The sequence below is a fragment of the Callithrix jacchus genome, chromosome 17 (genome assembly GCF_049354715.1).
Source record: "Callithrix jacchus isolate 240 chromosome 17, calJac240_pri, whole genome shotgun sequence".
Taxonomy (NCBI): Eukaryota; Metazoa; Chordata; class Mammalia; order Primates; family Cebidae; genus Callithrix; species Callithrix jacchus.
In genome coordinates this window covers 77171175-77187215 of record NC_133518.1, presented here as the reverse complement: position 1 = coordinate 77187215, position 16041 = coordinate 77171175, and the positions used below count along the sequence as shown (strand labels likewise).

General features: G+C 42.9%; 1 protein-coding gene and 1 long non-coding RNA gene across 7 annotated transcripts in view; one reads left to right on the top strand and one right to left on the bottom strand.

Moving 5' to 3' along the window:
* LOC118148988 (uncharacterized) overlaps positions 1-16041 on the top strand; it is an 86327-nt gene that overhangs the window by 37399 nt on the left and 32887 nt on the right. For 4 of the 6 annotated variants that reach the window (XR_013528765.1, XR_013528763.1, XR_013528762.1 and 1 more), the window contains one exon: positions 5107-15188. This is a non-coding gene — a long non-coding RNA (uncharacterized LOC118148988). Of the gene's footprint in view, positions 1-5106; positions 15189-16041 lie in introns of those variants that run through there. The other 2 variants (XR_013528764.1, XR_013528761.1) reach the window with 2 other exon arrangements.
* CCR8 (C-C motif chemokine receptor 8) lies at positions 6101-9391 on the bottom strand. Its single transcript, XM_035278915.3, has 2 exons — positions 9299-9391; positions 6101-7179 (listed from the first exon to the last, which is right to left on the bottom strand). The coding sequence occupies exon 2, from the start codon at positions 7163-7165 to the stop codon at positions 6101-6103; it is 1065 nt and encodes a 354-aa protein (XP_035134806.2). The 5' UTR covers positions 7166-7179; positions 9299-9391.

Sequence of the window (16041 nt, the reverse complement as noted above, 5' to 3'; positions counted from 1 at the left end):
GGTATTATCTTCCTCTAGAGGGGATTAAAATTTGATTCTGTCTGGTTCCTGGGGGAAAGACAGCAACCTGAGATTGCCTCAAATCCATTTCTAAGGATCGAGAAAACTGGGAGTGAGGTGCCAGTTCCTCCAAATGCTGCCCTATTTCTGATTTACACTAATCTTAAGGTATAGCTCTAAGGGTCCCAACCTCAGACACAAGAGATTTGCCAGCATCCACTTTTGGAAAGTACTGAGGTTTAACTTTCATCTCCTACCCCTGTGAGTCAGTCAGAAATGCTACTGAGATTCTCAGGCTTGCAGAAGCTTTACCTGAAATTGGCAATATCTTCAGGGGAAAAACAGACCCAAATACTGGATTTATGTCTTTTCCAAGATCTTATAATTATCCATTAACTTTCAAGTAATTGGATACACATGTATTTTAAGTTTTTGTCTAGCTTTTTCTCTTTCCACAATAGCAAGGCTAGTCTGACATACATCATTTGGTAATACCAAGGTTAAAAGACACTGGTTAAGGGTATTAACTCCTGGACCCTCCCAGCTGGGATGAGTAGGTCTAAAGTGACTCTCCCACTCCACCATCTCAATCTTCCTAAGCCTTTGGATCCCTTTCTCTGCATTAAACCAAGGGAGATCAGGCATTTCCAACTTGCTCACAGTGGGCCATCTTTTAATCCATATCTCAGCTAACCAAGCAAATAAACTATTAGAAGCTTTCTTAACTCCCTGAGCTGCAACATTAAATTCAGAGTCCCTATTTAGTTGGCCCAAGTCAATCAAGTCAGCCTGATCCAACTCTATGTTCTTTCCACCATTGTTCTACACCCTTGATTTCCATTTCCATGCCTGTTCTCCAGATTGCTGTTTATATAAATTAGAAAACTCAAGCAGTTCTTTTTGAGTGTAGTGCACCTCCTCATGGGTCACACTCTCAACCTCACCTCTAGGGGCCCGCCAAGAATTCAGTCTAGTTATAGGTCTAGGGTGTTGGGGGTGGTTCCTGAGGAGAATCAACATTATTTTTCCTGGCAACTGCCTCAAAGGAGGCCATTACTGTTGCCTCAGGCAGCACACGGCCTATCTCCTTAGACAAAGGTGGAAAGGCTCATGGCGGCTTGGGTCAGGGAAGGGATGTTGCTGCTACTAGGGATGGGGAAGCTGTGACTTCTGGCAAAGCAGGTTCATCAGAGTTTACGACCTCAGTGTCTCCCACTTCATCGGCGTCCTCCCTCACGTCCCATTCTAAATTGCAGGGTCCCACTCTTTTCCAATTAATACCCTCACCTTAACAGTAGACACCTGGCGAGGCTGTGCATGCACCTGTCATTGCAGGTCAGCCACTCACACGATAAGAGCTTGTGTCTGCTTTTCCACAATTTCAGCACTTTCTCTGCAGGAGATAAGACTATCACTCAGGGCAATCTTAGCAGATTTGAGGCTCAGTATCTGCTTCTGAAGCTGGGAGACAGAATCTCTGAATTCATCATTTTCTCTCATCACTTTGCTCACTGAACTTAGGAGCAACCAACCAGCTTCATTATGTTCCTTGGTTCTCCACATGTGGTCAAAGGTATTATGTACAGGGTCGGTAAACTCCCTGCCTCTTATGAGTAATGAATTAGGAGTGTCAAATGCATTTATTTTTGCATAAGTCTTTAAACAATTCACACCAAGGACTATCAGTGTTCTCCATACTATAGAAGTAGAGTCCTTAGCGTTTTTGGGGTCTAATCATATTAAGCAATCAACTCTAGAAACCCCCAAACCAATGCAAGAACTCCATCCTTAATCTTCTGTTCCTCTAGAACCACTCCTGATACCAAAATTTGTATTAGTTAGGGTTCTCTAGAGGGACAGAACTAATGAAATATATATATATAGGTATTCTATATATATATATATGTATATGCACACACACATATATGGAATTTATTAAGTATTAACTCACATAATCACAAAGTCCCGCAATAGGCCTTCTGCAGGCTGAGGAGCAAGGAGGGCCAGTCTGAGTTCCAAAACTGAAGAACGTGGAGTCTAATATTCAAGGGCAGGAAGCATCTAGCATGGAAGAAAAATGTAGGCTGGGAGTCTAGGCCAGTCTCTCTTTTCACTTTCTTCTACCTGTCTTTTATTCTGGCTGTGCTTGTTAGATGGTCCCACCCAGGTTAAGGGTGGGTCTGCCTTTCCCAGCCCACTGACTCAAATGTTAATCTCCTTTACAACACCCTCACAGACACACCCAGGATCAATAGTTTGAGCCTTCAATCCAATCCAGTTGACAGTGTTAACAATCACAGTAGTTTTATAAATTTTATTTTATTTATTTATTTTTTGAGACAGAGTATCTTTCTGTTGCCCAGGCTGGAGAACAGGGGCATTATCTCTGCTTACTGCAAACTCTGCCTCCTGGGTTCAGGTGACTCTCCTGCCTCAGCCTCCCAAGTAGCTGGGACTGCAGGCACAAGCCACCACACCTGGCTAATTTTTGTATTTGTATTTGTATTTTTTCAAGAGAATTAAATCGTTTATTGATTACACATGATAATGGATGATACACAAGCTTCATTCCCATCTATAATTTTATCTGGTACCATTATTCAATTTAGATACATTGTACAGGATTGCATTTTTATAACCAGTAATCCCTTGATTTTGCTTGGGTAATCCCTTTTAATGGTGAACTTCAGGTCACAACAGTAACTATCAGTTAGTTCAATGACACCAAGGTTTCTAAAGACAGTGGCTTCTTCACCCAAGCAGGTTGTATATAAATTCCAAATAGAACCTGGCATCACCCTGAAGAAATGCTAACTTCACACTGTTGAGGAAATTGACCAAGATGACTTCAGAGTAGACTAACTTTACACAGCTCATTAAAAAAAAGACATTTATTAAGTATCACTATCAGTCTATTACATTTAGCAATCAACAGCATGGGTGCAAAAAAAAAAAAACTACATTAAAACCATTTGTTGGAATGCTTTACACTTTCCACAGGACAGAAATTAAAACAACCTGTTATACAATTAGTCACAAATACAGTCCTCGAGTTTTTTGCCCATAAGTGTTTGTCTAAATCATGTCTTCTTTGAAGCAGCTAGGCCCTGCCACCACTGTGCTTGGCTGAGTTCACAAATCTGTTGTAACCTGTAGCTTCCCTGTCACTTCTCTGGCTCTCCTCTCCTGCTAAGCCTTGTTTCCTAATTGAAATCTTCTGCCACTGCCATAGCTACTGCTGCTATTGGAACCGCCACAGCCACCTTGGTTTCGTGGTTTGGCAAAGTATTGGCCGCCACCACCATAGGGGCCAGAGCTTCTGCCTCCAACGTTTCCTCCCTGCATGGTCCAAAATTTGAAGACTGATTGTTATAACTGTAGCTTCCACCACCTCCAAAATTTCTTCCATCATTACCAAATCCATTATAGCCATCCCCACTGCCACCATATCCACCACCACCACGGCTGCCACCAAAGCCACCACAACCACTTAAGGTTCCTCCACAACCAAAGTTGTCATTCCCACCGAAAGCACCTCCACGACCACCACCAAAGTTTCCAGAACCGCTTGGACCTCGTTGTCTGGATGAAGCACCGTCCATCTCTTGCTTTGACAGGGCTTTCCTAACTTCACAGTTGTGGCCATTCACAGTGTGGTATTTCTGAATGACACTCTTATCCACAGAGTCATGGTTGTCAAAGGTTACTAAGGCAAAGCCCCTTTTCTTGCCACTGCCTCTCTCAGTCATGATTTCAGTCACTTCCATTTTTCCATACTGTTCAGAATAATCTCTTAGGTGATGTTCTTCATGTCTTCTTTAATGCCACCAACAAATATCTTTTTCACACCTGGTCTTCAAGAATCTTCTCTTGAGACAGCTCTTTGTTTCCACAACTCTTGCATCCACCTTGTGTGGCCTTGCATTCGTGGCTGCATCCACCTCCTCCACAGTGGCATATGTGATGAACCCAAAGCCCCTGGAGCGCTTGGTGTTTGGCTCTCTCATTACCACACAGTCCCTGAGCGTTCCCCATTGCTCAAAATGGCTCCCCAGGCTCTCATGGGTTGTTTCAAAGTTCAACCCTCCAATGAAGAGCTTCCTCAGCTGTTCAGGCTCTTTAGGAGACTCTGACTTAGACATGATGGCAGGGAGAAGAGAGACTTTAACAATACTTTTTTGGCAGCGTCCATGGGCAGAAAGGCTAATTTTTGTATTTTGAGTAGAGAGGAGGTTTCACCATATTGGTGAGGTTGGTCTCAAACTCCTGACCTCAAGTGATCTGCCCGCCTCAGCCTCCCAAAGTGCTGGGATTATAGGGGTGATCCACTGTGTCCAGCCAAAGCTTTAAATAAATTTGTGCATGCAACAAAGTCTGTATATGTTGAATCATCAGAAAGCAAAGGTGTCACTGCCTCAGCCACCCATGTAGAATATTTGTGACTGTTTGCACCATCATCTTTCCTGACTCTGACCTCATCTGAAGTATGCCATATATGTAGTTGCCAACACTCGGAACACAATGACTAGAGAGGTAGTTGTGCATGCCTGGCACAACCTCTGCCCTGTGGTTGTGTCTATGGACGATGTTGAACAAATTTGAAGAATTCTGTATGCCAAGCCAAAAAAAAAAGAAAAATCCCTGACCTCCTTACATATGCAAAAAATATACTTACAGAGTCTGCAGTAGCCTGAAAGAAGTGGATATTGAGGTTTTTGACGTAAATAATGACGCTGCAGTTATTCATTCATTGACTAATGGTGAAATAGCTGAAATGGTTCTGAATTAAAGGGATTCAGATATTAAGTTAATCATTGATACTACTGATAAGCAATCATTTTCTTACACTTACTCTCATATAAGTACTTAATAGTAAAAAATATGACACACCATTAATAGTGAGAGAACAACGTGTCATGAACTAAGCATCAGCAGGAGCAGCAGAATACCTGTATCAGCTGTTCAACCAACAGCAGTAAGCTTTCAGTCTCTACTTACGATACTGAGTTTTGATTGAAAGGTTACTGTCCAATCTATAGTTTTAATTTTTTTCTGTAGTTACATACCAATATTTTTATTTTTATTTTTATTTTCTTACATGAGAAGAAACACCAGACACAGCTGAGGGATCAGAAAGCGGGTCCTCCAGGGAGGATGAGGCATTCTGCTGGATGGCTTTTCAATGTCTCCACCAGAGGCATCTGCCCGTCAACGGTGGTTTTCGTCTAGAAGTCTCCCTCTGGTTTTGTAAGCCAACATCGCTTCTCGTCCTGTTATGAATGCATGCTGCTCTAGCCCTCCGTGAGCCCGTCGCATATTTCGCCATGTCATCTACAGGCACTCTTTCTGCAGTTAACAGCAGCATCTCCGTTGTCACTGTAATCCCAGTCACCTCGATTCAGAACCACTTCAGCTTTCTCACCATCAGTCACTGCATGAACAACTGGAGCTTCAGCATTGATGTCAAAAGCTTCAGTATCCTCTTCTTCCAGCCTACTGACAGGCTCTGAGGGTATGTTTTTGCTTATGTAAGGGGGTCAGACTTTTTTTTTTGTTTGGCGTACAGAATCCTTCAAAGTTGCCGGGCGCGGTGGCTCACGCCTGTAATCCCAGCACTTTGAGAGGTCGAAGCGGGTGGATCACAAGGTCAAGAGATCGAGACCATCCTGGTCAGCATAGTGAAACCCCGTCTCTACTAAAAATAGAAAAATTAGCTGGGCATGGTGGCGCGTGCCTGTAATCCCAGCTACTCAAGAGGCTGAGGCAGGAGAATTGCCTGAACCCAGGAGGCGGAGGTTGCGGTGAGCCGAGATTGCGCCATTGCACTCCAGCCTGGGTAACAAGAGTGAAACTCCGTCTCAAAAAAAAAAGCAAAGTTATCACTTGTTCAGCATCATCAATAAACACAATCACAGGCTCGAGGTTGTGCCGGGCATGCACAACTGTGTCTTTAGTCGTTGTGTTCCAAGTGTTGGCAACAACATATATGGCATCCTTGATGCTGCACTTTTCTTCGGAAACCTTTCACACCCACACCTCTGCTCACTGCTACTAGCATGCCATTCAAGAGAAAGGTTTTATATTTAGTCTTCACTGATCCTCACAAAATGTAGTCTATGCTGGAGGAATAGGAGGAATGCTGCTGGCAGGATGATAACCTTTCACAGCTCTCCCTGGGTGTCTGTCTTCCTAGGTAGAGGAAGATATGGCTGCAGCTTTTCTGAAATATTTCTGCGAGGTGTTTCTTGAACTTCTCTCCCATGAAAGCATAGATAACAGGGTTCACGCAGCAGTGAGTAAAGGAAATGATTTCTGTGACATGGGTGGCATAAATCAGCTGCTGGCTCATGACACATCCACCCAAGAGGCGCATGCTGTGCAGGGAAGCCAGGAAAAGAACCATGTTGAATGGGACCCAGAAAAGTAAAGATGCAATGACCACAATGAGCACCAGCCTGGTGGCTTTGGTCTTGTTGTGGTTTTGACACCTCTTCAGCTGGTGCAGAATTTTAATGTAGCAGAATGTAAAGACGGTGAAGGGGATCAACAAGCCTAAGATGTTCATTTCAAAGTTGGTGAAGATCTTCCACTTCAGAGTCTGTTGATTGTAAGATGAATCGCACTGTAGAACACCATCTTCAGAGGCCACTTGGTAAAACACTAGCAGTGGGATGGTAGCCATAATAGAGGTTAGCCATACTACCAGGCTCAGGACTGTGCCCATCCTGATCGTCCTCACTTTTATGGCATACACGGCATGGACAATGGCCAGGTACCTGTCCACACTCATGAGGGTGGTGAAAAACATGTTGCTGAAGAAGCCAATGTAATAAAAGCCAGACACCACCTTGCACATTACAGTCCCAAACACCCACTCACCCAGCTGATAATAGGTCTGAAAGGGGAAGGAGAAGACAAAAAGCAGGTCAGACAGGGCCAGGTTTAAGAGGTATATGTCTGTGATGCTCCTCAGCTTCTTGTACACCACGAGGACCAGGATAACCAGGCTGTTTCCCAGAAGACTGAATATAAACAGGAGGCAATAAAAGGCAGCAAGGAGCAACTTGCCATTTCGCTGGATAGGTTCCCCATCACAGGGGCTTGAGAAGCTATCAGGGTAGTAGTAGTCGGTCATTGTCACACTGGGGTCAAGTGTATAATCCATCTAGTCAGCGGGACCTGGTCACAGAGAAACATAAAAGACGTTCACTCCTTAAAAACATTTTTGTTTTTAAAAAATTAGGGGGATGTTATGAACTGAATTGTGTTCTCCCCAAATTCACACATTCACAAGTGCTGAACCCCCAGCGTGAGTGTGACTATTTGGAGATAGGGCTTTTAAAGACGTATTAAGTTTACATGATAGGCTGGGCATGGTGGCTGATGCCTATAATCTCAGCACTTTGGGTAGCTGAGGTGGATGGATCACCTGAGGTCAGGAGTTTGAGACCAGCCTGACCAACATGGTGAAACCCCTTCTCTATTAAAAATACAAAAAAAAAAAAAAAAAATTAGCTGGGCATGGTGGTGGGTGCCTGTAATCCCAGATACTTGGGAGGCTGAGGCAGGAGAATCACTTGAACATGGGAGGCAGAGGTTGCAGTGAGCCAAGGTTGCGCCATTGCATTCCAACCTGGGCAACAAGAGCGAAACTCTGTCTAAAAGTAAATAAATAAATAATAAAAATTAGCCAGACGTGGTGGCAGGTGCCTGTAATCCCAGCTACTCAGGAGACTGAGACAGGAGAATTGCTTGAACCCAAGAGGCGGAGGTTGGGGTGAGCCGAGATCACACCACTGCACTCCAGCCTGGCTGACAGACTGAGACTCTGTCTTAAAAAAAAGGTAAATAAAGTTAAAAAGGCAGCGCACTTGATGTTGCAGTGACTTGTGCCTATAATCCCAGCACTTTGGGAGGCTGAGGCCAGGAGTTTGAGACAAGCTTGGCCAACATGACAAAACCCTGTCTCTACTAAAATTACAAAAATTAGCCAGACATGGTAGCACACACCCGTAATCCCAGCTACCATGGGAGGCTGAGGCCTCAAGCAATGAGAACTGCTTGAACCCAGGAAGCAGAGGTTGCAGCGAGCCGAGATCATGCCACTGTACTCCATCCTGGGTGACAGAGTGAGACTCTGCTCAAAAAAAAGAAAACAGAAACAAAAACAAAAAAGGCAGGGCTCTAATCTGTCAGAACTAGTGTCCTTAGTAGAAGAGAAAGAGACACAAGAAACTTCTCTCTCCTTGTGCACAGAAAAAAGACCATGTGAGGACACAGTAAGAAGGCTGAAATCAGCAAGCCAGGTAGAGAAGCCTCACCAGAAACCAACCGCGTTGGCATCTTGGTCTGGGGACTTCCAGCCTTCAGAAGTATGTTAAACAACATTTTCTGTTGTTTCTATTGTATTTTGTTGTGTAAACCCAAGTTAGTACAGGAGAGTTAGCTGAGACGAGAGAAGCCAAAACTTACAAAGGAAATGTAAATGCCTGCAGTTCCATCACCTAGAATTAGCAGCTGCCAACACTGTCACAGTGCTTTCGGTCTTTTTTTTCACTTCTTCCCTTTTTTTTCTTCTTCCCTCTCTTCCTTTCTTCCACCCCTCTTTTTTTCTTTCTAATGCAATAGAGGTTAAGCTAATGTTCCCTTTAACTACACAGCTTATCCCCATACCCAGAAACAGCCACTGAAACCAATTTCGTATGTATCATTCCAAACAATTTCCCCCCGTACTTTTACATCTTACATATATATATATCCATGAACAATATGTATTTTTGTGTGTTTACTTTTAACTTACATAAATGATATAATGTTGTTTCTCCTTTTATATTTTGGTTATTGTTTTAGAGATATATCTGCAAAATATTCCTGTTTATTCTTTTAATTGCTTTCCTAAGTACCAGAAAAAAATTACAACGGCTATCCTAGCAATGAACATTACTAGCATTACTAGGAATAAACCTAATAACAATGCAATTCAGTTACATAAAAATGATACAACTTGAAAATTCCTCTCAAATTGATATATACATTTAATGCAATTTCAATCCAGGCATATTTTCCCAAGGCGTTTGTTTCCTTTACATTCAGACATCCCAATCCACTCTGCTACCTTTCTATAATTTGAAAGCACAAGCAAGCAAACAGGGGTTTTTTGTGTGCAAATGCAAAGATAAAGAGATTTTTTTTACCTCTTGTGCTAGACCTCTGAATTCCCTTTCCCTATCCCCTAAAGAAATAAAAATGCCCCTGCCTACTCATGCCCTTCTTCCCCAAGGATGCGTATAGCACATACCTTAGTGACAGCCTTTATTCTAGAGGTTTCAGTGTTGCCAATTCCTTTTTCACAGTCTGTACCCGCATGTGTGAGTGCAGCTCAATGAATGGCAGCTTCTCTGGAAGTGACAGAGCAGAGAAGTTAGTCTCTCTGTAGGACTCCGCCCTCATGAAGGTTAAAAGAGAGGCCCTCAGCTACTCAGGAGGCTGAGGCAGGAGAATTGCCTGAACCCAGGAGGCGGAGGTTACAGTGAGCTGAGACTGCGTCATTGCACTCCAGCTTGGGTAACAAGAGCGAAACTCCATCTCAAAACAAAACAAAAACAAAAACAGAGAGGCCCTAATCCAATAGGACTGGGGTCTTCTAGGTAGAGGACTACACACCAGAGCTTGCTTAAAAATAATAATGGAATTATAATTTCATTTTAATATTATTTTCAATTAAAATTTTTAATGGACTCTCTTTTAGAGGTTTTAAGTTTACAGAAAATCTTGGTAGATGGCCAGGCATGGTGGCTCACACCTGTAATCCCAGCACTTTGGGAGGGGATTCTTCCGTGCACTTCCTCTTGCCTCCCAGTGCACAGAGGAATGGCCATGTGAGGATACAGGGAGAAGGTGGCAGTCTGCAAGTCAGGTAAACAGGCATCATTAGGAACCAAACATGTGGGCACCTTGGTCTTCTGGCCTTCAGAACTGTGAGAAAGCACATTTCTGTTGTTTAAGCTGCCTAGCCTATAGGATTTTGTCATGGAAGTCCTAGTAGACTAATACAGGGGTTAATGGGAATTTCCCATGTTGGCTACTTAGATTTTTTGTTTGTTTGTTTTTGTTTTTGTGACAGAGTCTCACTCTGTTGCCCAGGTAAAGTGCAGTGGCACAATTTCAGCTCACTGCAAACTCTGCCTTCCGGGTTCAAGCAATTTTTCTGCCTCAGCCTCCCAAATAGCTGGGATAACAGGCGCCTGCCACCACGCCAGGCTAATTTTGTTGTGTTTTTAGTAGAGATGGGGTTTTCTCTATGTTGGCCAGCGTGGTCTCAAACTCCTGACTTCAGGTGATCCACCCGCCTCAGCCTCCCAAAGTGCTGGGATTACAGGTGTGAGCCACCGTGCCTGGTCATCTACCTAGATTTTCTGTAAACTTAAAACCTCTAAAAGATAGTCCATTAAATATTTTAATTGAAAATAATATTAAAATGAAATTATAATTCCATTATTATTTTTAAGTTGTATAACTTAAAACCTCTAAAAGATAGTCCATTAAATATTTTAATTGAAAATAATATTAAAATGAAATTATAATTCCATTATTATTTTTAAGTTGTATAATTTATACCAGGACTGGCTTTCCTCCATGATATGCAGCATACACAAATGTGTGTGTATGTTGTATGTGTGTTTTTATATTCAGATTATAATGGTAGCAGTAATAGTTTCTATTAGAGTGATGCCATTATTCACAAATTGTTCATTGAAAATATCATACTCATTATTAAAATTTCCCTCTTTTTATCCTATGGCAACAAGAATTATAATGTAATGACTGTTGAACATGTTTTCTTTAAATGAATATTGAGATGAGGGAGCATTCATGCCACCTCCATTCTATGTGTTAATGGTCATGCTGCCAATCACACTGCAACACACGCCATCAAAAGGGAGACCCCTGACTCAAGTCTGATCAATGAGAACTTTTCATCTCCTTGTCCACTGTGATAGGTTCAGAGTATCACACATTTTGACCTCAGAGAAGTTTGACCTTTGAAGCTCAGAGAAATTAGGTGACTTGCCCGTAGTCACCCAACTAGTAAGCTGAAAGCTAGACTTCAAGTCCCATCCAAGAGATCACAATGCCCAGACTCTTAATTTCATCATTTTAAAATTGGCAAGTGTCAGGGGCTTTGGGTCACAGTATGTATTGGGTCAAAAATGGACGTTAAGATCCAGAGATTAGCTCTTTCAACAGGAACGCCCTTTGAAAATCACTTTAAGGTGGCTCACGCCTGTAATCCCAGCACTTTGGGAGGCCAAGGCGGGTGGATCACGAGGTCAAGAGATCGAGACCATCCTGGTCAACATGGTGAAACCCCGTCTCTACTAAAAATACAAAAAATTAGCTGGGCATGGTGGTGCGTGCCTGTAATCCCAGCTACTCTGGAGGCTGAGGCTGGAGAATTGCCTGAACCCAGGAGGCAGAGGTTGCAGTGAGCTGAGATCACGCCATTGCACTCCAGCCTGGGTAACAAAAGCGAAACTCCGTCTTGAAAAAAAAAAAAAGAAAGAAAGAAAATCGCTTTAAGTCAGTTTCCCCTGTCCCAGGAGACTGAAAATGAGTCCCAGTTGGAAGTTCCAGACCACAGAAGTTCCAGAGTCTCCTCCACTCATTCCTGGAGGAATGCTGTAGAAATATCTGCTGGAGGCCTGGAACAGTGGCTCACATCTGTAATTCCAGCACTTTACGGGCTGAGGCTGGGAGGATTACTTGAGCCTAGGAGTTCAAGACCAGACTGGTCAACATAGCAAGACCCCATCTGATACGGTTTGGCTCTGTGTCCCCACCCAAATCTCATCTTGAATTATAATCCTGATAATCCCCATGTGTCAAGGGCAGGACCAGGTGCAGGTATTGGATCACGGGGGGAGGGGGGGGTTTCTCCCATGCTGTTCTCGTGATAGTGTGTGAGTCTCACGAGATCTGATCTGATGGTTCTATAAACATCTGGCATTTCCCTGTCTGCACTCAGTCCATCCTGCCGACCTGTGAAGAAGGTGCCTGCTTCCCTTTTGTCTTCTGCCATGATTGCAAGTTTATTGAGGCCTCCCCAGCATTGCAGAACTATGGGTCAAGTGAACCTCTTTCCTTTATAAATTATCCAATCTCAGTCTTTCCTTACAGTAGTGTGAAGATGGCTAATACATCATCCCTACAAAATTTCTTCAGAAAATTAGCCACGCTTGGTGGCATGCCCTTGTAGTCCCAGCTACTTGGGATGCTGAAGTGGGAGAATCACTTGAGTCCAGCAGTTTGAAGTGAGCTATGATCGCACCACTGACCTGTTTCTAAAAAAAAAAAAAAGGAAATATCTACTGGTACCTGAATTTATACCTTGGTAATCCCCCTCACCATCATTCATGTTTTGACGCAGTTTGGGGAAAACCCAGCTTTTCTGAGAGTTTTTTATGTGATAAGAAAAGATCAATGGTGAGCTAATGGAGAACTCAGGGCCCTCAGGTATTGCTAGTCTGTGTCATGATGGTGGGAACTATGAGGCCTGCCTCATCAGTGTAGGCAGGAGTGGGGGAAGCCACCTTCCCCTCCACAGCCCAGTTAAGCAAGGCTTGAGGGACTAAGGTGGAATACTCCCGAAACCCAGTTTCTAGTGCAAGCTGATCTCAACCGAAAACACTCTATTTTCAGTTCCCAAGGATTCTTTTATCAGCGGCTCCTCCATGCTTAGCACAGTGTTTGGTGCACAACAACTTCTTAAGAAATAGTTGAACGGAGAGAACGCTGCAAGATGGAGATGTGGGCGTCTGGTGAAGAGTTGGGGGAAAGAACTGCACAGCCAGAATGGAAGGATGCCCCTCTTTCTGTGTTCCGGGGTCACATCTGAGTGGTGATATGGGCCCCTGCAGGTCTGGACACTCACCTACTGTCCCCTGTGTATTTGTTTCCTGTGGCTGCTGTTAACAAATTACCACCAACTTAGTGGCTTAAAACAGCAGACGTGTATTCTACCCCAGTTCTGGAGGCCAGATGGCTGTAATCCAGTAGGACTGTCTCCTTCTGGTTGCTTGAAGGGCAAATTTTTCCTTGCCACTTCTGGCTCTTAGTGGTTGCCCAGCAAACCTGGGGCTTGTGGCCACATCATTCCAGTCTCCACCATTTTCACATCTTCTCCACCATGTGTCAGCATCAGATCTCACCCTGCCCGTAATTTATGAGGTCACTCATGATTGCATTTAGGACCCATTCAGGTATCCATGATAATCTCCCCATCTCATTTGACCCTTGACTTAAGCACATCTGCAGAGGCTCTTCTCCCAAGTAAAGTAACATTTACAAGTTCTAGGAATTAAGATTTCATCTATTGAGTTTACGATTATTCAACCCACAACTTCCTGACTGAAGACAAACTGTAACCTAGTTAATTAAGACAAGCCTTGGTCCCTCACCTTTGGGCCTACAGCTGGGATTCAGGAATTCTATGGGAAAGCAGCAGAAACCAAACTACAAAGCCAACGTAGTGTGACACCTCCAGAACCAATCAGTGCCTCTGCAAGTCTGCCTTCTGCTGCACATTCAATGGATTCTGAAAATGCAGGATCAGATACATTAGGGACATCCCATCTAAATTCAGTTTTACTGGGTCCCTCCAAAGGTTCAAAAGACTGCATTTCATGTCAAAGGGAAAAGGAGACCAGCAGCATATTTGACCCCCTTTTCCCCAAAATATAGAGAAAGAAAAGACTGTATTTAAATACGCCCTAAGTGTAAATGTAGAAATTACTACTATCACAGATACTTGTCATAGAGTATTAAGGCAGAAAATGACCTCGGATCATCTGGCTGATCTTCTCTCCCTCCCTTTCTTTCAAAGTGGTAATATTTAAGTCCAGAGAGGCTAAGTGACTCATCCAAAATCACACAGTAATTTCGTGGTAGAGCCAGAGCCAGGACTCAGGTCTTCTGAAGCACTGCCGGGGGTGCTTTTCTTACTGTCCTGCATTAAAAATTCTCATGCAATAACATTAAGAAGAGTTGTGGATCAGACTAGAGGAAGCCTTTCTGTATTTTCTATAGTTTTCAACTGTAAGTCAGTCCCTCAGTGATTTATAGGGTGAAAACGCATTTGCTTAGCAAAAAGTGCTAGAAAAACCTGGAGTTTAAGAAAAGCTTGTATGTTATTAATAGTAAAGCCAGTTTATCAGGAAAGTTTTTGCCATCTACATAATTTCACACATTGATGACAACGCATAGCAAGAAACAGATTTTTTTTAACTACTATTTATTTCCTTCATATTCGTAGGCAGGACAACTGTCAGCATGCAAAAAAGGATATAGTCACAATTCTGTTTCGAAGGAGGAATGTAGTTAATAACTATTTTTAGTTGCATTTTCAGGAAATTCATACTCCCTTTGAGAATTGATTAGATCTCTTAGTGGTTTTTTGTTTGTGTGTGTGTTGTTTTTTTTTTTTTTTTTTTGATACAGAGTCTTGCTCTGTTACCAAGGCTGGAGTGTAGCAGCATGGTCTCGACTCACTGCAGCCTCCACCTCCCAGGTTCAAGTGATTCTCCTGCCTCAGCCTCAAGAGTGGCTGGGACTACAGGCACAGGCCACCATGCCTGGCTAAACCTCTTAGCCTTTTGATGGTGCTTTATTCCCAGAATTTATCTTCTACAAACATGCTCAGCACCTTTTCCCAAGGCTACAAGCACTTAAGTGCATAGCATATTCTCAGAACTGATTTGCCATTAGAAGGAATAAAAAGATTAAATTATATGATTTCCCCACTTAAGAAGCTTAGCAACCACAGCCCTTTTATCACAGAAGTTCCAGGAGGTAATGGTCCTTTGAAGAATGATGAGTAACGAAAGAAGAAAGTATCATTGTGAAAACTATGTAGAAACCCAGAGAAATCTCTACGATTAAGGTGGCATGTATACTATGACAGTCTCTTTGTGAAGCATGGATGAGTGTGGGTGCATCCAGAATGAAACAGGCAGAAGTTAAAATAATCTTATATAGGATTATTCCTTATTATTCTCAAAGTTTTCTTTAATAAAGACATGCCATCATTTCAATTACAAGTTTTTAAGAAATAGAAAATTACTATCAAGAACTAATTCAAAGCAGAGACATTTTCATTTTGTGAATGATTAAATTGTAGGTTAATTTACTAAGCCTCACTTGTAATTCTCATCCATTGACTTGCAAAAAGCACCTGCATTGCAAAAATGGTACAAAAGGAAGCCTGAGTTTATCATTATAAAGTTGGGGAGAAAAAAAAGGAAAAAACTGTGAGGCCAAAGTAGTGCTAAGCATCCAGAACCCGTGGCCTCTCCAAGTCTATCTTACACTCAGTACCTGGGCCACATGAAGAACTCTTAAGGGGAGACTAGGAAGAGTCCACGCCTCCCCAAGGAAAAATGCTCCCACGTTAAGGATAAACATAGAAAGTCAAGACACTTTTCTTCTTCACTCCTGATAATATTCATCCTGTTCCTTGCATGGAAGAGCAGTTTGTGAAATACTATTTTATTCTTCCTTTTATTCTCCATCTTGTTACAAGGCCAAATGCGTTCATTACTGTGACAGAGGAATACATGAGGGGCTTCAGGAGGAAAAGGGACTCCTGATTCTGCCTGAGTCTTCAGGGTAAGAATGTGGAGGATGTCTGGGAGCTGCCCCTAAAGAATGGGTGTGCCTTCCAGCAGGGAGTGAAGCATTATTTTAAGGAAAGCATTTCTCTGAGTCTCCGGAGCCTTGTCCCAACTGGGCTACCACATTGCTCTGGAAACCTCGGAGTCACTAAACCTTTCTTAGGTTTAGTCCAGTGCTTCTCAAACTTTAATGTGTGCCCAAATCACCTGGGACTGTGTTAAGTGGCAGATTATGACTCAGCAGGTCTGAGCCTAAGATTCTGCATCTCTAATAAGCTCCTAGGTGATGCCAGTGTGGCTGGTCACATTTTGACAAGGGACTAGGATCTTCATATGTAAAATGGGAATAAAGCCTTCATGAGGGTTGGGTCCA